We start from the raw sequence: 27,625 nt of genomic DNA on the forward strand, positions 1-27,625 counted from the left end.
TTTATATATTATGAATACACTAATGATGGGTAACGAAACGCAAACAATGCCTTTCGTTTTCTTTGATGAAGGAAACTACCCTATTACTGTGTATAGCAGAAAAAGTTATCCAAGTCATTGCTCAAGGTACATTGAGGTTCATTAATACAGTTTGTAATAATAATTAAGATACATTAATAGAATTAATGGCGTCACTTGCTAGGATGACTCATTGCAAGTTTTTCTTTCCATAGTTCTAACCTTTCTAGTATTTGGTATAGGAGTTACTGACCATAGTCAAGTTTTGCCTTTATTTGAATATGCCCGTATATTTGGATCATATTCGTAATATTTCTATGACCGTGCGGTGTGCATGTGGCGGCCCTCTTGCATGCTGCATGTTGGTGATTTGACACCCCCTGCCAAACACCATAGAGGTGGCTCGCAGGGTATCATGTAGATTGGGCTAAGGGACTCCGACCTTTTATCATCCAGATTGATCATTAGAGTTACCATTTAAAGCATGAGTGATATATTTTGAGCAATACTACATCTTTCATTTATTGTTAGTTCATCAGTTTTCAGAACAAGTTAATCATATCTTTCAGCCTTAGAGGCACGTAGCAATCGCTGTTCCTGCGGCACCCAACACGGCCCCCAGCGGTCCCCCGGATAATCCGCTCGCGTTACTTCCTAGATTAGGCAATGGGGGCATCGCTCCTCCCGTCCCTGACGAGGGGCCCCAATCGCCTGGCGCGCCACTCTCGGGTTGTGCGGTAACTCGCCCTCGTCGGGATGTTCGTCGGGAACGAGCCCCGGGTACAGCCTCGTGGAAGTGGTTGACCTTTGTGCCTCAGTCTGGGTGATCGGCTGCAGAAGTGTGTCTAGTAGATTCGGGACTTGGATATTCAAATTTAGTCCCTTCTTGTCCTCCTCTACATTCTTACCATGGTTCGATAAGACTTCTGATGGAATTAAAAACCTGTTACGAATAAGAAAAAATTATATAGTTTGAGCATGTTTAAATCGATGATGACTATATGCCACAACCTTTGAAAAACGATACGTGCGAGTCTTTTTCGCTTTCAAGAATGAATACTAAGTGCGGAAAATCACTGAGGAATGACTTTTTTTAAATGGTTTTTATATAACTTACTCAAATGATGGAAGGAAATTTAATTATATTTAAAAGAAAAAATATTTATCATCCACCTTGACTCTGGCAAAATAAGAAAAGAGAAAAGTCTCAACGAAGGAAAATTTCAATGTTTATGCAAGATAGTTCGCATTGTTTACCTAATCAAAGAAAATATGTGCAAAATTACTCCTAATATATTTTGTATGCTTTGTAATGTAATTTTGCTGCCATGAACGAAAAAGATCTTATGGAAAGAGTGAGTCACATCTTAGGCATTCACTCCCAGTAGCCTCAGCGACGATTATACATAATATATGCCCGTCCATCTCCTTAGGCACATTGCCGCTTCTTATATTTACTGTTTTTTGCTAGCACATATTTTTTAAGAGATAGGACTCTCAGTCTAATAAAAAGGGGAGCGGATAATATAAAGAGAAAGTAAACGGTACGTATAATGATAATTATAAAATTAAAAATAGTGGTTAAATAATAATAACAACTTTTATTATATGACTTAATAACGATACACATTGGGTGCTTTCCATTCATTGACACACGTCGACACAAGTCGACTTGCGTCGCGGTTTTCGTGTTCCATTCGGTGTGTGTCGCCGACTGTTGTGACACAAGTCAACAAACGGTAACGCTCAGGAATAGGAGAGCTATAAACAAATGACGCGAGTAGACACAAGTCGACGCGTGAGTCGCATGAATGGAAAGCACCCATTGTGTGCTTTGCATTCATTGACACACGTCGACACAAGTCGACTTGCGTCGTGGATTTCGTGTTCCATTCGGTGTGTGTCGCTGACTGTTGTGACACAAGTCAACAAACGGTAACGCTCAGGAATAGGAGAGTTATAAACAAATGACGCGAGTAGACACAAGTCGACGCGTGAGTCGCATGAATGGAAAGCACCCATTTATTGCAATGGATTTGATAGTCCTTTAAATATTGATTAATGAGCGGCTTAAAATATTCTTAATAAATGTTGTACATAACATTAGAATGTAATCCACCAGATAAAATAAATAATTTCACTTTTTATTTCAATTATCTTTGAAGTTATCAATATTTTTATAGTATCATTATAATATTGATCAATATCTTTGAAGTTATCAAATTGAAAAAGTTTCTTTTAAAACTTGCGATGGATGAACATGCTTTGACATTATCAGGCAGCGAATTACATCTGCGGGAAATAGTGACCATGAACGATCTATGGTGCATCTCTGTATAATGGTGTGGGATCTATATTTCGCAAGGATGAGTTCTTGTAGAACTTTTTTGTTGTATTCATTTTTAAGACAAATTTCTTGGACAAATAAGGCGGACATCCTGCCATAAGAATGATATGTAACGTAATTAGAGTAAAATGGACTCGTCATCCACGTGCTTTTAACCATTTAAGAATTCTGTATGTCTCACTTATATGCTCCTAATAACCTTAAAGGTCGCATATAAATCATACTAAAGCATTACTGCTAACTAAAGCCTACAGTTATACCCTCGTCTATATAAAATATCATGCTACAGAAAAACTTGAAATGTTGAAAGGTTATTGCGCTTACAAATGACTATCGGAAGTTGAAGGGAAGTTGCTTCTTGACCCTTATCAATTGATGAAGGTTTTCTGAAACACTTAGTTCTAAACTGAGTGACCTGAATACGTATTCTTAAGCCCCTGATTGAAAAGTAAACTATTTCGCGGTAAATAGGTAAAATGCAGGATGTAGAGGGATACACAGAGTGATGGCAGATGGAGAATAAAATCCTTACATTACTCTCCACGGATTTGTATCGTAGACCTCCTCACAGCCTGTTTGAATTAATCCTAAATTCCACGTAGTGTAGCGATACCATCTTGTTCACACTTCATGGGCAAAAGGCTAAGCTTAGAGAGGCGTTTATGGTTTTGAATATTTTACTTGGCTTTCTATAATTTTGTAATCTCAATACCTGGTAATAATGATATTTTATATCGACATTTAGCGATAACGATAACTTTTATCGAAACTATCATTATAGGGCCCGAAAGAAAATCGGGAACTTGATGGGCAACATAGGACATTAAAATAAATCTTCTTTATATAATTATTGTTATCTTTCGTGATGATGATACAGTTACGATAATTTTACTTTCTTAATTCTGTCGACCCAGTGGAGAATCAGCAGAATCATACCCTGATTGTAAGATAAGCTCAAAACCATGACTTTAATTTAATCTTTATATTTATCATAAATTTTAATTTATTCTTTAATTCAATTAGGAACTCACATCAGACCGTTCGAACGAGGCAGAAGTGCAGCAGAAATGGAGCCGATTAAATGTGTAATTGCGGTAGGATTAACCTTCTCTTCCAAATCAGAGGTTCCAGAGGGCAGTGGGGAGGCAGGGGAACCAGCTGCCATCGAACCCACGGCGGTTGACAACAACACCTGCGTGCAACATGCAAAAGAGGAAGTATTAGCAGATGTAGCTACACATTCACAATCATGGTGAATGCGATGTACTGTGGTGGAAGGAATAGCGAGAAGAGGATTAAGAATAAAGACTACGAAACAGAGAGAGATTCAAGATGTCGTCCTCAAACTTTCAGGGATCTCTACTGATCACAAGTCGTAAAATTAATCTCGCCACTCACACGTACTAGGGTATCAATTATTATTCTCACTATCCTATCACCGAAGGTGCGGTTGAAATAGCCGGTTAGTCCACTGACTCACCACGCCCAGTCAAGTAACATAATGAATGATTTTTGGCGCATTTGTTTGCATAATGTAAATTTAAGTGCAAGACTGGAGTTTTTTCTTTTTTTTGTTTTGGTAGTTGCATTCGAAAGTGCGAATTCATCATATTTTGGAATATTTGTTTTTCATTTGACGCATTTTTTCTAAGATTTGTTTTTCATTTGCATGCTAAAGATTAGTAGGAGGTTAAGACCTATGATTTTCTCATAAAGGAGATATTAATTAGTGAAGCCGTAAATGTAGTAAGGATATTTGTGCCATTGTCCCAAATATCCAAAAGAAGTGTATTATTACTGCCCATATTCCGGGTTTGATGAAATGAAATCTATCGTTAACCCTGTGGTAATTTACGCATCCGAAATGTACGCCATCAAAAAAACAATGTTCAAAAGGCAAAAATCATTCCAAAATAAATTTATCCGTTCCCTATTCCATCTGAGTAAATTAATTAACATATCACATACCGGAAACGCTTATTTACTCACTTTTTTGGTATACGTGCCTACCTACTGTTGAATTATTCTCGGGTTCTCAACCAGGTTAGCTCAGTCGTATAGTCGTAAAGAGTTCATTCCCGAGAAGGATTCATCACTATAACTCACCAGGAGAATTCAATTATGCCAGGAATAGACACGGTGATGAATAATCTCCCGCAATGCACAATGTTTGCGAAAAATCCACATAGAAAAAATAATTTGCCTTGACCGGGATTATTTTGGAATTTTCCGCACAAATTGTGCATTGCGGGTAACTCCCGTAAAGATATCTCCGTGGCTAGTGCCGGTATACTTAAATTCGTCTAGAGCGAACACCACTTTGTGTTTAAAGTTCGGTCTTGGCTCTCCGACTGTGGCGTTGTGCGAACTAATTGGACTGCTAGTCGCATAATATGCTCAGCAGTCCAGCAACACCTTGTCCGGTAGAGTCCACAAATATCCACAGGGGAGAATGACGCTTCGATAGCTCAACTGGCTATAGCACTCGGCTGGAAATCGAGGGATCCCGGTTAAGGAGAATGATTTTTTCTCCGTGAATTTTTCGCAAACCAGGAGAAACTAAAATCGTTTTTGCCAACCTATTGTTCGCTTATTAGTATTTCCCCTGCCGAACATCCTATGCGTGGATCGATGGTGATACAGAAGTAGTTTAAAACACATTCTAGCCCGTCAATTTCACATCTACATCTAAATAATATTTTTCGAGACACCTTTTGGATGTTTGGAAGTAGGTGACCAATCTACAGGATGTAGCATACATGCACACCAGAAGGTCATTAAAAAATACACATATCAACAAAATCAACTCGTACACATTCAGGCTGGCTATGTGAGCTCCCACTAAGCGTGTATCGCTCAATAATAACCGAGACCTCAATATAAACACGCTCTCATGGAAAGCTAAAACTTGCCAATGTGCAGTGGACTGAAATCGAAAAATGCTGGATTAAATTATGATATGACCTTTGTAAAAGTAGGAATCTACAATTTTCCAACGACATTTTTTGAAATGATTGCCGATTAATTAAATCGATATCAATTTCCATTTATATTCACAACTGCACCGTTACAGGCGAGAAAGGCTTATAAAAGGACGGCGTTTTTCGATTTTCTTGAAATGTCTTTAAAATTTTGTACTTTGTGATGCTATTGGAATATTTAGATGGGATATCAAAGGTGTCCATCTAATGATCTATGCATTTTCTTTGTTTTAACCTAGGTTTAGAGATGAGATTTTGAAATGAGTTTATATACCATCATGTCAAATAATGTTGTACGCTAATTTTGCGCGTATTTTGACATAAAATTAAACAAAACTTGCGTTTATAACAAGTGAACGTCGAAATATTCTTAATGGGGATTAAAAAATGTTTTGAAAATAAATATATATGATGAAAATTTAAAAACCTCTTGCAACGCCGGAAGGGACAGCAACAGATGTGCCAAACAAAATTGCAAAGGAATTATTTAGACGTGGGCTATAAATCGGAATCCATTTTTAAAAAATTCGATAAATAGCAGACGAGGATAAGGTGGTTCAAAAATTAATCTTCCTCTTTCATCCAATATTACATAAGTTTAAAGTATTTAAAAAACTTCTGAGCTGCCGACCCCATTTCATGAGTAAGTGACTTCATTAGGGATCTTATTGTAATTAATTCGCTCTGGTAGGACTTTTCATCGATCGCTTAAAAAAGTGCAAACAACAACAGGCCACACACGGCACAAGGCCGAGGAGTATCGGAGAAGTGGCTTTATCTCGATTTGAGATAGTGCCGTCATCAAAATATTATAGTGAAATGCTCATTTCGATGTCGATTTTTCTAAGTAGGAGACGGATCGAACAAATGAAAAATCCTCTATCTATAATCCTCCGTCTATTTATAAAAAAAACCTAATTCAATCAAAAATGAAATTAAATTGGTGAAAAACAGCAGATTATCATGTAAATTTCATATGCATATTTAATGGTTCTCCAAGTAGTACGCTTGATCGGATGTCAGGCCGGTGTATCGATTTATGAAATTAATGGCGTCACCCGCTGGGATTAATCATTACATCTTAATCTTCCTCTAGTTTCCCAACCTTGTATGTTTAGGCATTAAAAACCGTTCCGAAGTTTTGCATTTGCATGAATTAGCACGCATTTTTTGTTATTATGCGTAATTTATTAATGACTGTGTGATGCGCTTATAGGATTCCACTTGTAAAACTCATGCTGCTGATCGGAGCCCACCTGCCAAAAACCGTAGATGAGTTTCGCAGAGTATCATGTGGATTTAGTTCCTCTAGGTGCCTTTAGTTAATAGCAGACTAATGCCGATTCCGGGTCTCTCTTCAGCCTTACTTCTGTAGCGCAAAAAAGACCTAAACTGTCGGTCGCCTTCCCAAAACATGATACTATGTTTTCTTTGATCGTGCACCTCGCAATGTACCTGAAGGTGACTTACCAGGGGTAATAACATCCTTAAGTTGGTACTTCAATCCGAAAATTCACCAAATAGCAGGCGTTGAAGTCTCTCGAGTGAAGGTACCTCTCTTAGCTGACTCCGGCTGGACGGTATTGTTTCCAGAAGCGATACCTGCTCCCTTATATACAACGATCTCCCCGTGTTCTCTCTAAATACCCTCTTTTTACCCCTTCCCCCGTTGCAACTTAACACGTGCTCACAAATTCACCGCTGGACGCCGATTCGACGTTGCTTTTCCTCGAAGCTAAATCAAACCTCCGATTGCAGAGCGGATTAGTCAGGCCATTCGATGTTTTTAATTTATTTCCCGAGCAGTAATCGAAAGACTGGGATGAATAAATTCCAAAACACGTGAAACTATGGCAACCAATCGGGAAGTAGTCGTACAGTCTATCATAATTTCCGTCGCTTTCGATGTTCATCCAATATCAGCTCCATCATGTTCATCCATCGGAGAGACCTTCATAAAGACCTCCGTAACATCCCGGTCCTGCAAAAAATTAAATAAAATTCAAGCATCTTCAAAAAAATGACTTCACCGCATCTAAAAACATTTGAATGGAAAATCTCTGGAATAATATGCAAAATCCAATAGCGAGGAACAAAACCGACTACTCCGTTTTCCTTCCCAACCACATCCTTTCCCCTTTAAATGTCACCTCCCAGACTTTAATATTTTACCTAAAATAACCGTGTTGAAATGCAATGGAGACAGCCAAGTAGGCTGGGACTATCGGAACAGACAGAACAGAAAGTATGTCCCCAATATATTTATAATTATTAATTTTGCATCTCTGTTTCGATGGAGGGTCTGTTATGAACTTTTTCTATTGTCCTCGTGCTTGTGAGAACTACCAAGAGCGACTTTCCATCTCCCTCGCGTACTCTAATTAGTAATACTTACTATTAACTCAAGATCATAAAGCCGATTGAGTCATTGGGGCCACGCCAAATCCAATAGCGAGGCACAAAACCATTCCCAACCAAATCCTTTCCCCTTTTAAATGTCACTATTATTTTATACGCTATCGCGCCCGCTCAAGGGTTAGTATAATAATAATAAAATGCCTTTATTCGAGCGAGGTTGAGACTAAGAAGTCCCCTCTTCCATCTAACCCCTCGATAGCGTCAATGCAAACATATTAAAAAATAGTGGACAAACGTTTACATACAAAGGATATACAATATTGTGAAATGTGAAAAATATGAACAACTGCGTGTGAATTTTTTGTGGAAAAAATATTTCTGTTTGTGGGAAAAAACATGAGGATAAGGGTTTAGTATCCTTCAGCGAAAAAACCTACTGCAGGAAAACGCATACACAAGAAGGGGGGCGTGAAAAACCTGCGGAAAAATTAAACTCAAAAAAATTAAGCGAGGGGGGGGGGGGGGGTTCATCTTCAATATTTCCGAATGATTGTGAAAGGCGTCGGTTACAATCGCACTCAACTATCCGTAGTAATGTTTTTTCCTTTCCTTAGTATCGGAAGCATTTGGGAGCAGCCCTCCACAATCCACCGGAGTGGTGGGTAACCAGTAGCCATATTTGAATCCAGTCATTTTCAGATGCGTAGCAATTTTTATTTAAGGGAATGATTAAACTATTCGAAAAATGGATTATAATTCATTTTAGCCTTTTCCTTATGCTACCAGTGAGCTCTCGTATATATTTTTTTCATTTCGCTCAATTGGAATGTTTCACAACGAAAGGAAGAAACATTACTACCAATAGTTGGGTGCGATTGTAACCGACGTCTTTCACAATAATTCGGAAATATTGAAAATGAAACTCCCCCCCCTCTCGTTTAATTTTTTTGAGTGAACTCGATGAAAATATGGCCACGCATTCTTTTAACGTCTTTTCACCGGATTTACTGCAGTATTCGCATGAGTCTAGCATGGTACCACGCCAATCCGTTCACGATTAGCGATTATTCTTGTAAGCAATCGTAATGGCCACAACAAAATCGATGCTTCGGCGCACATTCAGATCCCCCTGGATACCCAAACGCTAGAGTAACAATTACAAATTATACTCGCGATTACTGCCGCCATCTGGATAAAATCGGAAATAGTAATTAAGAGATGAACGACAGAATGACGTAGGGAAGAACTTCGCATCATAGCCATGATAAATATAAACAAAAAAATGGTATAATGTTCACACTTTAATATACAACTCCATTACACCGACCAAAATTTCGTTACTCTAAGGTTAAAAATGGCATAGAGTGTCGTACATATGGTCTGTAGTGGAGTTGTATGTATTTAAGTGTATAAATTACCATTTGTTATTTATATTTTTCATGGATATATTGCAGTTCACTACGTCAAGCCTGAACCGATTTCGTAAGTACCTATCATAGCTTTGAATTCTATTTTATGAGACTAACATATTGACATAAAAACCAAAGGAAGAATATATAAAACAATATATGAATGAAAAGAGGAAGGTTAGGGGGGAATTGGGGAATACAGTGAATATGGAGAGAAATGGAAAGGAGAGGAATGAGAGAAGAGGGGAGTGTTATGAGAGAAATGAAGAAGGCAGAGAAATGGAAGCGGCGTGCAGGAAAAGGACGACAGTCGTAATCAACCAGCTCCACAGAAAATTCGCTCACATGGGTATCATAAATAAATCTTCTACTTGCCTTAGGGTGGGCACACAAAAAAATTTAGCTCGATTTTAAAAGAAGAAACGATAAGGCCTGGTTACTCGGTACATAAATACGTACAAGTTAATGTCAAAATGCACGAACGCGTGAAACAGGCCGGAAAGTATAGTTTGGGAAATAAACAAATGATCAGCGATATATTACATCAAGAATTTACCAGTTCATTAGGTAAGCCGAGTACAAAGTAAACGCTGCGCGATATTTAACCCTTTCGCTACTAATGACGAAAATGTGCGGCTGGACGTTTCTTGACCCGGGAGACGAAAGCCACAAGTTTTCGTCGGAGATTTTTCGCGAAGTTTTCGGGTTCGCGAAGTCTTACTTTAGGGACCCAACGAAGCGGGCCGTACCCTCGAAAACCGGGAGAGGGTACCCGGACCCTTCGCCTTATATTACCCCTCTTCGTGGTCAGGGACCACGGCCATTCAATTGTTCATTCAGTCAGTTTTCGAAATATATGTTTGTTCCTTTCTCAAAAAAATATAAAATAAGAATTGAATTATTAGAGCAGCGTTTACAATTTTTAAACGGAATTGTACGACAAATATTGACTTATATCTCGATTTCAGTAAAAAAATCAACGAGGAAATATGGGAAGCATTTAATCCGTTAATATTGAAGATAAAGCTTCGTTCAAAACGTGACAATGTTCACAAAAAATGAGGAATTCATTTCAGTTTCCAATTTACGTGCAAGTAACAATTATCCATATAGCTGAATCATATAAAAAAAGCATGATTGAGCGCGAAGCAATGCCGCTGCTAGGGTTATAAACCCCAAAAGGAGGGAGCCCAACTACCATCAAGGACTGAGGTAATGCAGAGTCCCCACTGGGAGGAGGGGTCGAAAAAGGTTGGTGCTGAGAGTGTGTGAATATCCGCGAGACCCTTCTTAATGAATGTGCTGAAAAAATGCTCCATACAGAGGGGACGGAAGAGTCCGGGCTCTATACTTGGGGCTCAGTAGAGCAGTCATAGGTACTGAAATGTACCAGTACCAGCTGTAATCGATATCGGGGAGTAAAAGTTTGGCATCCTCTACTTCATAGCTACCATAAAATGAGGGACGTAAAAAGTCATTCTTTACTCAGAGTGCTGAGGATAGCATGGGATGTCTCGAGTGTTAACATTAATGGCGTCACTCGCTACGGCGACTATTTGCATGTTTTTATTTCTCCATTGTTCCAGCTTCCCATGGATTTGCTATTGCAATTACTATTAAACTGTTTGCAATTTTGGACTTTGCATGAATGTGGGTGCATATTTTTTTCGATATGCGTGATAACTTTTATGACCATGTGGTGTCAACGAGGGAATCCTTTTGCATGCTGGTGATTGGTCAACCCCTGCCAAACACCCTAGAGGTGGCTCATAAGGTGCTGTGCTGGTGTGGATATAAATAACCGCTGCAGAGCAAGTGAACAAAGTGGATGAGGACAGGCTCTGCTCCCAGCAGCATACCCTCCACACAGATGTCTCGGTCGGAACCAAGGTCACGCGCAGCATCTGTGGACGAGACGGCCTTGGGCAATCCCAGAAGGAGCCCTCCATAAAGGAAGAGATGTATATTGGCGATAATACCCGCATGGGGATCTAGAAGAACAAGGGCCCGGGCGCATCATTCGCCGTCTCTCCAATTGAGGAAGCGGTCGCTAACATTGTTCCTTTTTCACGAGAAAACAGAAGGTGGTCGACGGACTCGCGGAAAACATATGCAATAGGTGTACATCCAACATCTCTAATACTTCTACCCCACTTGTTAACCTTATCCTATGCACTGTATCGTGCTAGGAATAATACACTTGGTGACGTCACTTGCTTGGACGAGTCAATCCATAATTATCGTTTTTCATTGTTCTAATCTTGTTTTGATTTAATATAAGACATGGGCTTAACCAGTGATGGGCAGAAAGGAGCAGCTGCCTCCCCTCCCTAAAAGCAAAAATCGCAAATGTCTTTAAGGAAAATAATATTTATTCCATCTAATAATTTTAAAAACTAATAAAGAGCTGTTGCAGTATCCTTAAAATGTTGATTTCATTTACCATGCTTAAATCTTACCTACAACTTGAACAACCATGGGTCCCCCCCCTAGTTTTGATCCTGGGCACGCCCTTGCTATAAGAATTACTAACCGCTGGAAAGTTTTGACTTTGCAAGAATTTGGATGTATTATTTTCAATTACACGTGATATTTTTATGGCATTTATTTTTCGTCGTGGGGCATCTCCATTGGGGATCAATGTTACGAGTTATTGAAGGAAATAAGCATAGTAGTTCCAAATGTTGATAGCCGGTTGAAAAGAGCATTTTACATATCAAAGGTTAAAACAAATTATTGTTTCAATACGCCAATACGAAGAATTTGTGTAGCATATAACAAAAATTTCAACGATCTAGACCTGTTGATGCGTAGTTTTCCGCGACGTTGTCTAGATGAACATCATCTAGACTTGTATCAAAAGAAAGACTGCTTTGTAAAAGATGTTAAGAATATGTTTCGCGACTGTGATAGTATTTAGTTAATATTTTTCAACATTTGTTATCATGATTGCTACTATTTTTTGTGGCTGCGACCAATTGATTTTCAATTATTTCTATAGTTACATTCTTGGATTGTTCACCCTATAATTATGTATATGTTGGGTGAGCATAAAACGTGATAAATAAATAAATCTCTAATGCGTGTGGTCTGCAGGTGACGCATGCGGTTGGTGGGGCGGTACGGAACACAGAGTGCAGTAGATTGCAGGTCGTGGCTCATGTTGGAGCCAACGACGCCATGGACCGTGGATCATAGGAGATCGTAAATTCTCTCACGGAATTGGACTTCGAAGTGAAACGGATAAGTGGTGCCGAAGGGGTCGACATTTGTAGTCTTGTCCCGAGGATCGATCGTAGCTCTCTGGTTTGAACCGAGTGGAAGGCATTAACCAGAGGCTTCATCGCTTTTGCAAGGACGTTGGAGCATTGGATATAAGGCCGGCAATCCGATGTTAGTTCAACTTGTAGCGGGTGGTGTATTTTTGTAACGCGGATTTTTTTGGCAGGTAATAGGCCAAGGTGTATTCCTTATAGTGGGTTGATATATACTGGGGAAAATTCAAATGCTTTCAGCGACAAAATGTCTACGGAAATCAGAATAGAGTAGGTACTAACAGGAGACCAGGTTTGCCTTTACAAGAATTTGCACAAATTATTTCCTTTAAGATAATAATTTACGACCTTGCCGTATGCATGTGGGGCTACCCTTGCATGTAGCGCTGTGGCGATTGTTCACCCTCTGCCAAACACCTTCGCAGTGTCTCGAAGGGTATCTTGTGTATGCAGAGACATTATCATCAGTCAAAAATCCTAAGAGTGCTTTGATGAAGCTCTCCATTCCCAATTAAGGACTGTTGAATCCGTGAAATATCTAGGGGTTAGACTCAATAATGATCTATCGTGGAATAAACATATTCGGGAAATAACAGATCAAGCCAATCGTAAATTGGGTTTTGTTAAAAAAATATATGGAAAGTGCGACGACAGAGTGAGAGAAATTAGCTACTTCTCCCTCGTTAGACCCCATTCAGAATACGCTGCCAGTGTTTGAAATAGGCTTAATTACAGAGTTAAAACGCGTGCAAAGAAGAGCTGCCAGGTATGTGAAAGGTCGTTACGATAGTCTTGTTAGTGTAACTGACCTCTTAGATAAACTCGGATGGGAATCTCTGTCGGACCGTAGATTGAAAAATAGAGTAAAACTTTTAGATAAATTCAAGAGCAGTGTCTTCTCTGACGAAGTTAACAATATCTTACGAACGCCAACATACTACAGTAGATCAGATCATGTAAATAAAATAAGAGGGATAGACTGTAGAACAGACAGATTCAGAATGTATTTTTTCCGCGATCAATTAGAGATTATAACGGCAGCGATAGAACTAACAAATAGATTAGATGACTTTGTAGTGTAGCCTATTAACTGATGCGTACTTTAATGCATGTTTCCGAATTTTATTGTTATTTCTAACAGCATGTGGTAGTATAACTTTTAACTATGCGTAACGTTTTTTTGTACCGTGTGGTGTGCATGTGGGAATCCAATTGCATGCTGCATACTGGTGATTAATCACCCCCGGCCAAACACCCTAGAGGTGGATCGCGGGGTATTATGTAGATTCCACTCTCCTATCCGCTAGCATTTTCATAGCGACGTAATTCTTCCACTCGAAAAGTCTCCATCTTCAGGCCACTTCATTCCGATGATTCCTAGCACGTGGAGATTCGATATTTGCATTTCCACCTTAAGGCTTTATCGCTTACCGCAGGTCCTGAGTGATCTGACGTCCCATGATCCTATCCTCATTGCTTTATCACAGGTGACCGATATACCCTCTCGTTGGAGTACATAGTTTCGACTCCTCGGGTTAATTATGCGGTGGTTTCACCTTACCTTCCACATCGCAGTACTATAGCCGCTAAAGTTAGTGTTACTACGCTGGCAGTGAAATGAGTGTAGCTGTACTGATAACTGTGGCCACTACATTCACAGGCTTAATGTATCATTTACATGGCCTATCTCACCCAGGGATGGACCGATACCACCTCGGAGAGCTGCCGCTTTTTGTCCACAACTGCATATTCGGCATGTTAACTCGCTTATTTCGCAGCTAACTTCTACGTTCCTAGGTTGACCCACTATCCGTTACCCAGTGGACGCACTCGGTGGCTTAAATGTCAATGGCGAGATGTGTGGGATATAAGCAATAAAACTGCAGTTTTTAATGAAATTGTTATTTTTAAGTGAATTATTTATAATTTAAGAGTTCGCGTACAAGAAAACTTATCATAAATTGTGGATTTACCAATTTCCTGTAAAATAATCTTTTAAAAATATTGATAGTTATTATTTCAACTGTTTTAGCATGCGGAGCAGAAATGTCTAACCCATGGGTTGCCGAACCTGGCACATATTTTACAATTTTTCAAAATCTTTCTATTTCCCATGTTATGGCATTTTAATCAATATTTGAGACGATTAGTGGATATACTTGAATAAAATTTCGACCTGAAAACGAAGAAAGTGAAGTTAGGTTTCCTAGATCCAAATTCTTACCAATTACAGCATCAAGCCTTCAGTTGAGAAATATTAGTGCTCGTATATCCCGCTCAAGTCTTAGGATTAATGTTTCGTGAATTCTCTCTCTGGCGCAAATATATACAGGAACCTGCGCACAAAATACTCTATCTGTTATAGGAATACGATGTATATGACTATCGTTAATCTTTTGCTCAAAATTTAAGAAGAATAAAATGCTTTGAAATAGAAAAATGAGCCATGATGAATCGCCAATTATTATCTCATCCAACCAGACTGTTTCCAACCAGTACTCCTCCTCCATTGTTCTAAACACACTTATCTTGAAGTGACATGAAGGTTTATAGAGTGTACGTATGTAAAATATTGATTGGCTAATCGACTACTTCCCGATAGTTTGCCATAGTTTCACGTGATTTGGAATTCATTCATCCCAGTCTTTCGATTACTGCTCGGGAAATAAATTAAAAACATCGAATGGCCCGACTAATCCGCTCTGCAATCGGAGGTTTGATTTTGCTTCGAGGAAATGCAACGTCGAATCGGCGTCCAGCGGTGAATTTGTGAGCACTTGTTAAGTTGCAACGGGGGAAGGGGAAAAAGAGGGCATTTAGAGAGAACATGTGGAGATCGTTGTATATAAGGGAGCAAGTATCGCTTCTGGGAGCAATACCGTCCAGCCGGAGTCAGATAAGAGAGGTACCTTCACTCGAAAGATTTCAACGCCTGCTATTTGGTGAATTTTGGGATTGAAGTACTAACTTAAGGATGTTGTTACCACTGGTAAGTTACCTTCATCTACCCGTAAACCCTAACACCAATTCTACATATATGTATTAGACATTAGGTCATAAATCAACGCTGATGAGGAAGGAATATCATTAACCCAACTAGGTGTTATTATATAATCCTGATCTTAACAAATAATACCAATCCAGGAAATCATTAAAGCTCCCTCCTAAGGATGACTAGATGTCAGCATTGAGTATGAAAATAGGTGTACCATTTAACCTACAAATATTAGTTATGCAATATAACCAACAGAATTCAGGCAGGGGTAAGGTATCTGAAGAAACTTATAATAGGAATTGAGAATTCCTGTGAAAAGTAGAAAACTACTATAATAAAAATTATTTTGCTGTTTCTTTGCTTTGGATAATTTCTCTAGTAGCTTCTCCAGAACTAAAATTAGAGTTATGATATGTAAAGCGCGGGTTGATAGCAACCTATTTGGTAAACGCGAGTTGCCATCATATGACGTCATCACGTTACGTGAGATATTTATACACCAAATATACCGGGAGGGAAAAGTAACGCATATCAAAATGAATAACAATGTATTAAAATATTTTTTAGCTTTTCTCACCAATGGATGGTCTCTGAGCTTCCATTGAATTGTTTTCCTTAGATTGGAATTAAAGTTGTGATGACATCCGCACTGTACTAATCATTACTCCACAGAATTGATCGTATTGCGCCGGTTACAGCCGAAGTGGCATCAGAAATATCATAGTATGTCATTTAATGGGACCTCTTTATGTAGTTCCCAGCTCTTCCCGGTTCTAATAAAACCCTTTCTCTTCCTTCACCTCAAACGTTTACCCAACACTCTTCCCCCTAACAATGTTTTCAACATCCTCTTCTCGCTTGGCACTCTCTCCGTTCCACACGTCGGTCTCATCCTTATCTCAATTAGAGGCTTCCTCTCCTCACCCACCATGTCCAGCACTTCGTGGTTCCTTTTCCTCTCCTTCCAAGCCACCTTTTCAATTGTCCTCATCATCCACATATCATGTCTGTTCTTATTCTACGCATAAGAGTGACCTTGTTTTCGTATCGTTAAGCGCAACACTCAAGAACACACTCATAAGCTATGAGTCGTTTGTAATATGGACGCAGAAATGGAATGTCGGGAAGAAAAATAGCATGGATAGGAATTCCCGTTCAGTAATCCAAAAGACGCCGTGATGCCGACAATCCCCTAAACAGAACGACATAATTGTATGACCGAGAGCGTGAAAATAGATATAACATTCCCTTGAATGTAAAAGTATGCCTATTGAGCACTATGTATTCATTTCATCGGGCATACCTTTTAAACGATGTAAATTATGTTGGCATAAAGGGTTTGAAGATGAAATTATTCTGAGAATTGGGCTCAGAAACCACATTCGTCGCATGAGTTTTCTACATCTACATCTACAAATTACCCTGCGAGCCACCTCTAGGGTGTTTGGCAGGGGGTGATCAATCACCAGCATGCAGCATGCATTTGGACTCCCACATGCACACCACACCGTCCAAGAAACGTCCCGTATAATAACAAACTATACTACTATATGCTGTTAGAAATAGAATATAGAATAGAAATTCAGAAACATGCAGTAAGTTTTACATAGGTTAGTAGGCTACACTACAAGTCATGCAATCTATTTACGCGTTCTATTGCTGCCGTTATAATCTCTTATTGATCGTGGAAAAAATGACATTCGGAATCTGTCTGTTCTGCAATCTATCTCTCTTATTTTATTTATATGATCTGATTTTCCGTAGTACGTTGGCGTCCGCAAGATATGGTTAACTTCGTCAGAAAAGACACTGCTCTTGAATTTATCTAAAAGGTTTAGTCTATTTTTCAATCTACGGTCCAGTTTTCATTGACACGCCACAATGAACAGCACATATCATCGCTTACCATGCATGAATTTCGTTATTACTTAAACAGCTAAAACTGTGATAAGAAAAACGTCGTCATCAATCGATTACGATTAGAAATTCCTGAGCTTCTAACACTCAGCATATGTAGCCGAGCCCCGGGCACATGAGGTAAAATATTAGCGTAACTTTCGGCGTCGCCAGCGGTTTAAAAATATTTAATCAGGTACATCGTATAATCAATAATGTTTTAACGCAATTTATTTTCTATTTCTTGTCAAAAATCATGAAAAATAAGCGTCCGCCAATATGTGACGTAGATTCACCCAATCTCAGTTCAACATCGCTAATAAGTCTAATTATGAAGGCTGCTCGGGTTCTCCATCGCTTAATCTCCCACGTGTCTGCCGATGTTCCGGGATGCGAGTCGCACTCAATCCTCAGGGTCGAATGACGGCCCTGAATGTCACTCGTCCCTGAAGATGCAGTACGACTCGTATCCCGGAGATTCGGAAGGAGAATTACCCGAGCAGCCAGCATACGCCGGCAAACCATCAGACCTTTTTTCATCGCTTAACCTGCACAGTATGGGATACGGTTGGGTTCATGTTTATATGATTTATCTGATTTTCATATTTTGGAATGATTATAGTTTTTTATGCATCGTTATGTTAATGGTATAATTTTGCAGGCATGCAGTGCCACCGGGCGAATTATCGATTCCTTTTCACAACTTTCAAATAATTTAAAAACATACAGGGGAACATGGGGCAGAACGGGGTACGGGGTAGAATGTAGCTCGTTTTTTTTGCTACAAGGAGGTACTGTAAACTATCAGATAATATTGGAATTATATTAACCAGTAAATTTACATCTTCTGCAGCCATGTTGGTTTAGTTAATAGACTTTTAACACGCGAACTGTGAGTTGTGTGAATTTTAACTTTTGTTTTCAAAATTAGAAAGATTTTGTAGCTATTGGAAGTAATATTAAGTGCTTGAAATACAGTGATCCTAGGTAACTGTTTGGAGTAGGGGATATCGGGGTAATACCATCCGGCGGGGCAATACCGTGCACCATAATTTTAGATGCAATGGAGTATGTAGTGAGCGCTGGGAAGTACTATTGCGTAGCGGAAGGAAAGCGAAACCGATGATGAAGACAATCTGGGATCTTCTGCCTTTACGGACGTACATGTGACGAAAGTTTTTCTGTTTTGTCAAATTTTCTCATAATTTGAAAGACTAACTCGAACTGAGGTAAGGAAAACATGTTATTAGTGACTATACTCAAACTAGTAGCTTTTAATGGCCAATATCAAGGGCTATTTTTTATACAAAACACAAGCACTATATTGCTCTTATTGTGTACGCTATAACCCCCTCTCCCCTACGTCTAATTATCGTTTGTTCCGAGTAATTTAACGCCTGACTAAACGTTATTCTCAGTTGCCAGTTCGTAGGTAAGGTGTGGTAAGGGTAAATGTTTTCTTGGGGCAGAACGGGTGGGGCGGAACGGGGAAGCAAGAAAAATGGAAAAAAGAATGATGGGATATAGCGACAACTCTTTTAGCTCTTGGGAAAAAATATATAATTTAGATTTTTCTCTTTTATGGTCTTGTATTTTTGTGTGCAATACATTTGAAAAGGTCTAATACAAATGCGAGGCAATTTCATTAAACCGTTGTGTGCTTGTTTTTTAATGGTTTGCACTTGATATCCCATTCTGCCCGGTTTCCTCTATATTCGAAAATGTTAGGAATTCTGAATTTAAAAATTCAATTATAAATGAAAATTAAAAGAAAAAACTCCAATTTTGAACAGAAAAAAATATAAGTGATGTCGCAAAGAAAAAATCAAATAACAGTAATGAAATTAATTTTATTAATATAGAAGTTCGATTTTTTAAATATATCTACATATTATGCAAAAATATTATTGCTCAATTGTCCAGTTGTTAGATACAAGTTATTCTTTTTCACGCAATACAGTCTTATCCCCGAAAACGCAATTAAAGTCCCAAAAAATATTCTTTTATGAAAACTTCCTGGTTTAGTGATTCAATGGACTCACGGGGCTTGCAAAAACACCTTCGATAATAGAATGGTGAGAATAAAAATGATATGCTGAGCGAATGGCGCGATTAATCCTACGATTTAAGAAATTCCTGAAAGTACGAGGATATAGCGGCATCTTAAATATCGCTGTTTTGCAATCTTTATTCTTAATTCTCTTCTCGCGATCCCTTCCACCACTGTACGTCGTAATCATCATGGGTGTGAATGTTCAGCTTTATCCGCTAACACTTCCTCTTTTACATGCCGCGCGCAGGTGTTGATGTCAACTCTCGTGGGTTTGATTGCAGCAGGTCCATTGCCCTCTGAAACCTCGAATTCGGAGGGAAACGAAAATCTAGCAACCAATTCAACATTAGACCAGATAAATACTCCAGAACTTACGCCCCCTGCCACCATTGAGAGGTGAGTTCGTATGCCAATTAGAGAATATATTTAAATTTATGAAAAATATTGCTAATTCAGCGGAGAAGATAAAGGACTATGCATCGCCGGTGTCGATCTCTGCCTACGACAATTTCGCCAACATCGCAGCTGACTTCAGTCCCTTTTAAGGCAAACATTGAGATGCTAAAGATAAACTTCGAAGAACACAAGACATGGACAACTGCGTCTTTCAGCCATGGCTGTGCTCACCTGAAGTGGGGCTTTTCATGACATTGGCTGTGATAACGCAAAAGTGACTGCCAATGAGGAGAGATAATATCCGCGCATCATTAGAAAAGCGATAGAGTGTGGAAACCCACGAAAGCATTCAACAAAGAAGACGTGTATCAGCTATTCAAGTTATTGAAAAGATTGCTCAAAATGTTTAGGGAGCAAAAGAAAAAACCAGGGTGAAAGGACCAGTATGAAGTCTGCTTTCTCCTATATGGACCATTGAGAAGACGTTTACTCCGACGGATATGTATTAACAGGATCAATGCCACCTCTCTGCGCTTCTCAGCGATCCGGGGAAGTGCCACGTCCACAAAGAAGATAATCCCGCTCGGAGTTCCGCAGGGGTCAGTCATTGGGCCAATCCTCTTTAACATCTTCACGGCGGATATCCCCAAGGACTTCTGGTGGAGCATCCATCATCACCTTCTTTGCGGACGATTCAACAGTAGTGGCAAGATCAAGACGATCTATCCTCTATCTTGGAGTGAAATTTGACAGGGTCCGCTTGGCGCGGACGCTTTCCATGGGCGTGAAGCTGGGCTCTGAAAGTGGCCGAAGACATCGCACTCAAGAACATCATCAGTCAGGACTGAACATACTCTAGAGAATAGGGTAGTTTCCTTCATCAAAGAATACGAAAGGCATTGATTGCGATTCGTTACCCACCATTAGTGTATTCATAATACACAAATTATTTGGTTTTAGAAATACCGGTTTAGACGAATGGCAAGGGTCAATTTTATCCTCATTTGAAAAAGGCCATATTGGCGCCCATGCGATGCTACTCCACGTGACGTCAAAGGGACCTAGTTTCTATACGAGTAGGTAGGAGTTTTACATCGTCTGAGATTACTAATGCATGCATGAGCTCAGGGAAACATGTCTTAATAATCACCTATTAAAACTGGGTAAGGTCGGAAATTTTTCTTCGTTTGATAGGGTATTAATAATCCTTATTTAAGCCAAGCGCTACTTGCTAGAAGCCGGCTCACTCGGCAGCATCGGGAACCACAATGATGTCACACGGGCTTTTCCCAGTATTCATAATTAGATGTCGCGTTTTCGCGCGCTTGAAAATTTTCACCTTTCGTTTAAACGCGAAAAATAGATATCGTCATTTAAAAATCTAAAAGCATGAAATGCGTACTCCAGGAGTAATAATCTTTCGATTTAGGTAGTAAAAAATAATAGGAAACCACTCTATTACTGTATGCCCTGACAAACATCGACCCTATAGAAGGGAACCTGAACGCCACATCGACGGACTTCTTTAAGAAAAGCGGAGGAATCGGCAATCGCTGACATCAGGAACATTGCCACAACAAAGCCAACAACATACGAACGCTTAAAGCATCCATATTCTGCGACCGGCAAGTAAGAGGACGTGTCGCAAAAGAAGCGTCGGAGGTGAAGGACCCTCACGAAAATTAGCGATGGGAAATTTCGCCATTTACTTCGAAGCTGATAAACAAAACGCTGAGCAGCTAAATCGTCAGGCAATAACGACTGCCTGACAAAACACTTAAAAACAAACCTACTTGTCTCTCTGCGCTTAACCCCTTACGCTGCAATGACGTGTCTAGCTCGTTATGAACTTTCGACGCCAAACCGCGCAATGACGAGTGTATCTCGCCATCGGATTTTCATAATTTTAGCGCTGAAAGCTAAAAAATGTTAAAACATATATATTATGCATAAATAATTCATATTTCATGAAACATGATGCTTTGGAAGGATAAAAATGATTGTATTCGAATAGCGATAGCTGTGTTCTCCATGTTTAATAATCACATTTTATGTCACAGTTCTATGTTTATTACAAATTACGAAATATCATTTCATGCAAAAGCAAACATGGAGCCACAGAAAACAAAATGGAGAATAGGAGCACGATATTCGGAAAATTAATGGGATTGGAAGGGGTGAATGGGCCCGAAGAAGCCATCTGCGATTCCGGCGAAACTGTTGTCCGCAGGGATGGATACAAGCGGTCTCGGGAATCTCTTCGCTATACATTAGGATTTGAAGAGGTTGATTAATTTGAGCTTCTTACAAAACCAATGGATGATCCCATCGATTCTCAACTGGGTGGATGAAATTAAGGAATGACACCATAATTCTAATACAATCACAGAAAACACTAAATTTTCCCGTTTTCATTCCGGTCTCGGTGGCGGTGAGTTGAACTCCTCTCCTGCCAAATCATACGGCGCAGGGTTCGAGACCCGCCGGGGTATTTTCCCACTATCAAGATTATGAGTATTACTCATATTGCAAGGTTGCTGACTTTTATATATTTCCCGATGTAAATACTTTATATTTTCAATTTTTGGGGAGGTGAAGATAAATAAATACGTTCATTAATGTGATAAACTAACTCTGGCTGAACCTTGTCGACAAAAAATAGATTTTTAACTTGATCAAGAATAAATTGTAAAAGGATTTCTTTCACAATTTGGCATGCTCCGGATGGTAACATATGTTGGTTCACCCATTGTAATGCAGAAAAAACGATTACACATTGTTCTCTTCTTCCGGGACACACAATTAATATAATATTCGGGAAACTGGTGCATCTTCCTATGAACACTCACTGCCACTTTTTTTGGATTTTATTAATATTTTATTGGCCAAAACTTGGATTACCTCTCTTCATTCCTTCCAAAAATCTACATTCCTCCTTACACAATCTAATTATTTGGTCACTTTTCCCACAATCGATAAGAATAAACTGCTCTGTGGGAGTTTAGACCTACACTTCACCACGTGTGACGGTCAGGTTGTACACATACCCTCAGCCTATAATTCCATTCCGTGTAATCGGAACGTGTCAGACCATCTGGGGGTACCCATATATTGTAAGGGATATTTAGCAACGACTGGACGAATTATCGATTTATTGAGACATATCACGACATTTAACTTCACTGTGAGCACAGTGTGTATGTTCAAGAATATTTTTTGGTTTTTCAGTCATAACATTAAAACATATAATCAAACACACCTCCATTATTTTTCAGAAATGCATTCATAAACCTGTTGGTACTCTTAATTAGGTCTTTTGCCTAATCGGGCACCTTACTTCAAAATATGTTGAATGCTAATTAATGTTGATGATTTTTGGTTAAACAAATAGAGTATTATTATCTTCCCCCATAAAATTGAATCCTTTCCTGAATGTTAATGGCATCCCTGACTGGTTTTTCGCTTTGAGTGCTCATTCTTGAAAGCGGAAAAGATTCGGACTAATCATTTTAATATGATGTGACAATAAATCATGGAATCATAAAACATGGAATTACACCTAATCAAGTTTAACACCATTAACTCTTTTTAAACAGGTTGAAAATCAAAGCAGAAGTCATTGAGAAGGATGTATTGAACGTAGATGAAAACAAGGAGGAACCACACGTGGATACGGAAGCCTCGAATCCAACCACGGACGCACCGACAGAACCGGCTACCGACGATGTGAATCACAAGCACCATTGGTTCCTTAATCCAGACTGTGATCCTCTGAAGGCGTTTCTTGAGAGCTTATTGATAGATCGTGCCACTGAACCAATTACCGCCCTTGCGGCCACCTTAGACAATATTCATAAGTCCTGCATTCCATTTTTAGGCCGAAAGACATGAGGAGGCAATATTAATTTATTCTTGCAGAGAGAAAAATTATTAACTGTGAAAAATTCATGTTGTACACCTAGTATTGTATTAAACGAGCATGTTGCACAATGACTTCTCCAATGCTAATTCTAAATACCTAAATATTTGGTTACCCTGACTAATGATAAATTGATTCAAGATTAATTTATTCATGCCGAGAGAAAACTGATTCACTGTGAAAAAGTCATGTCGTACACCTAGTATTGTATTAAATGAATGACTTCTCCAATGCTAATTCTAAATACCTAAATATTTGGTGACTCTAACTAATAATAAATTCATTCAATTAGTACTGACGCAATCAATGATACATCGCTGAATCCGCTCCTTCGAAGGGGGTTAAATGAGTATTTTGGAATGAGAATGACGGAGCGTCGGAATGAAACCATATAGATGTTGAATCTCCAAATGGATCGTTCAGTGAATCATTCGTTGCTCGAGGCGACCCGATTGAAAATCTCATCGTTCCCGTGGCAGTGAACCCTTGAAGCTTCCCGCTACTCTATCTACATCTACATAATACTCCGCAAGCCGCCGAAAAGGAGTGTGGCAGGGTGTGTTAGGACACCAGCCATATACACATAAAAAATGAAGTGCTCTAGCGAAGTTGGGACTAGAGTTTATTGAAGTCCTTTATGGTTCGGGGAAAAAACGGATTCCCATATCTTTCCGTTCGGCAAAACACCTCTCTTAATGTATTGCTTCTATCGGACCTGGAAATATATTTGGGCTCTAATATTATGTTCTCCGTGTCGCTCTTATAGATATCCATTCCCAATTGTTCAAGCAATCTAAGCCTAGCGCGTAGCCCCCGAGTCTCCAGCGGCTCTCAGCCTAATTCGCTTAACATCTAGGTAACGCTGTCTGTACGCCCGTAGCAGTTTTTGACGAACCGCGCAGCATTCCTTTGTATTTTGTTCAGATCGCGGATTAAGTCTTTCTGCAACGCATCCCATACCCTCGCCGCATATTCAAGATGAGGTCGGACGAGTGTGAAATAACACCTTTCTTTTACTTTCTCACCCGAAAATTTTCCCACAATACGCTTGACGAATCCTAATTTCTTCAGGGCTATTCCACAAATATTCCTTATGTGTTCCCCACGAGAGTTTCGAGGTTATCGTAACTCCCAGGTACTTCACTTCGTCTGTTGTCCTTATGTTAATACCATCCACTGCATAAACATGGTTATAGTTGGACGAATTCCGCAAGAAATTTAATTCAATTAATTTATTATCGTGGGCCATTTGGCCCATGAGATAATTTACAAGTGCACAACAATTACGTAAAAATCATTTGACAAAGGTTCAAAGAAAAAATAACACTACAGCAAGACTCAGTAAATTCAGAAAATAGAGGGAAAAAAACAAAAAACAAAAAACAGAAACAAAATATAGATCTATACAAGCGTACCTATACGTACAATTGCATCCTGAATGCGGATACCCGGGTATCTAGCCACACAACATTTTCAGACATATTAAATACATTGGAACAGGATCACTGTTTATTCAAAGGAAAATATTCAGGTGTAACACAAAAACGTAGGACTAATAGAAAATTATGTCATGAAAACAATATATACTCCCCTCATCCACATCAGTACTCAAACACGTTAGCATGGTTTATTACACTGGGAATTTCCATGAACTATCATTAAACAACTTATATACTTTATTCCTAAATACATCTATAGATGGAAAATTTCTTATTTCTATCGGTAGAAAGTTCCATATTCTGGTAGCTGTAGCCATGAATGATTTATTGAGGTGAGATGTTCTATGGTGGGGGATATGAATGTCAAAGTTGTGATTTCTAGTGGGTATGAAATGAATATTTCTTTTCCAAATAAATGTTTCGTACATATAAGGCGGGTTACCAGAACAAAGTATTTTGCATGTGAGGAAGGTGAGATGATAAAGGCGACGTTGTTTGAATTTCATCCAGTTTAGGCGGGCATACGAACTACTAATTCTATCCCAATTTTTGAGGTCAAAAATAAATCGTATTGTAGAGTTCATTGCCACTTGTGATTTGTTGCTGTTGCTGTGTCAGCTAAAATTTTTATCTCCGTAACTATGTAAATAAGCCCAAAAAATGGCTCAATCGAATACAACCTTGTATCGATCATAACTTGTATGACTTTCATGTTCAAAACTTAATTAACAAAAAAGTTATTAGCGATTAAAGCGTATCGAAGGAGATTTCTATCGATATAACTCGCACATAAATCGATCGAGCGGAATTATCACCATTGCAAAAGTTGACCATTTTAATGATGCTATTACCCTGAAAATTTCATTCATCTAGCTGGAACGGTTGCTATGATATTCAAGATTGTATGCCCCACAAAAAAATGGTGACAATGATTTTTCGCGTGCAGGATATTTTTCGGAATTTAATTATGAATTAACCAAGAGGGTTACCGCGAAAGTAAGCTTAAACGTGAGGGTACGGAGTACCCTCTACGGTTTTTCTAGGAGATTCCAAATTTTCATATGTTACATGTCTCAAGGCTGAAATCCGAGTTTGAAAATTCGCCCGTCACGACAATGTAAAATCGAAATCGTTTATTCCTCGGAATTGTTTCGACGTACGAAAATTCCAAGATAGCCAAAATATTAACCAAAGAATTCTCTACCTTTTTGGCAAAGGAATTTGTCGTACGATTATTGCAAGTTGGTCAAACAAATTCCTAAAGTTTTCCCATAAGAAAAGCATTGAGAGCATTCAAACAGTAATAAAAAATACTAAATATCAATTCGTCGCTATGGCAACCATACCAAAAAATCGACCAAAAAATCTAGTCCATGTCCATTGAATATCATGTTCCTCGGACGTTTAAAAGTACAAAATAAAAGCGAAAAAGTCGTATGAGTTGTATAAGTCCCATAAGGCTCCCATGTTAATTCAAGTCGATGTATCTCGAAAACTAATCGACACTTTGAAGATTTCAGATTTTTCCTCCCGATGAATTTTTTTTTACTTTTACGTACAATATTCCATATACCCACACCTATCACAGTTTGGGCTGCTAATTTGTATCATTCACCCAATCAATGAATCAGTTTCCAGCTATATAGGGGGGCGTCAACACCTGAAATGGTGAGGTAGAAATGTGCCTCTATATTCCCTTTCTGAAGCCTCTTCGCCTTTCCCATCTCCTCTTGTCTGAGGCTCCAAGCAATGAAAATGTACATTTTCGTTTCAATTTCTATAATAATATGAATGATCATATAATAAAGAATGTATTTCGTATTTTAGAATGGGAAAATACCAAAAATCAGTATTTGAATTACAATATGCTTGATACCCTAGTATGCAGTAGTATTAGTACTGCAGTCTTGCTAGTATGCGTAATATTCCTGTGACCGTGTGGTGTGCATGTGGCGGTCCTCTTGCATGTTGCATGTTGGTGATTGGTCACCGCAAACATCCTTGAGGTGGGCATTATGTAGATGTAGATACACAGTTCATGTATTAGAAATATCAAATACAAAATGTAAATCTATTTCAAATACATATTTTAAAATACTTGTATTTGAAAACCTCCCAGCCCTGACTGTAAGCAACGTGTTGCGCCTATTAGCGTCTCAGGTTAATCTACATCCTTTTTTATATTTTCGTAAATATGGATTTCAAAATACAGTTTATATAATTCAATTGCTTAAAAAATAAAAACAAAAAAACATTAAAAGTAAAAAACACTCACATTTAAATATATTTATTTACTTTCTTTAAGTAAATATGTTTAACTTAAACTGCCTCTGATTTTTTTATACAAGATAAAATGATTTCCTATGGAAACCAAGTATCTCTTTGACCCTAGCTATTTTTGCAATGCTCCTAAGGAGGTAAAACCACATTCCACCGGAGTTATTCGAACTCAAGGGTAACATTGGCCCAACGAAACACATTTAAAAATGAATAAAAGTTAGACAAGTAGTTTTAAATATCCAGATGCATTACTAAAGAG

General features: G+C 38.8%; 2 protein-coding genes across 2 annotated transcripts; one reads left to right on the plus strand and one right to left on the minus strand.

Moving 5' to 3' along the window:
• Window positions 1–494: 494 nt before the first annotated feature.
• LOC124154949 lies at window positions 495–6,936 on the minus strand. The gene is made up of 3 exons (XM_046528712.1): window positions 6,817–6,936; window positions 3,397–3,557; window positions 495–961 (listed from the first exon to the last, which is right to left on the minus strand). Exons 1-3 carry the CDS (start codon window positions 6,829–6,831, stop codon window positions 673–675), a joined length of 465 nt encoding a protein of 154 aa, XP_046384668.1. The 5' UTR covers window positions 6,832–6,936; the 3' UTR covers window positions 495–672.
• Window positions 6,937–15,279: 8,343 nt separating this feature from the next.
• LOC124154950 lies at window positions 15,280–23,696 on the plus strand. The gene is made up of 3 exons (XM_046528713.1): window positions 15,280–15,377; window positions 19,580–19,728; window positions 23,325–23,696. The coding sequence occupies exons 1-3, from the start codon at window positions 15,363–15,365 to the stop codon at window positions 23,617–23,619; spliced, it is 459 nt and encodes a 152-aa protein (XP_046384669.1). The 5' UTR covers window positions 15,280–15,362; the 3' UTR covers window positions 23,620–23,696.
• The last annotated feature ends 3,929 nt before the right edge of the window (window positions 23,697–27,625 follow it).

The sequence above is a fragment of the Ischnura elegans genome, chromosome 3 (assembly GCF_921293095.1).
Source record: "Ischnura elegans chromosome 3, ioIscEleg1.1, whole genome shotgun sequence".
Lineage (NCBI taxonomy): Eukaryota > Metazoa > Arthropoda > Insecta > Odonata > Coenagrionidae > Ischnura > Ischnura elegans.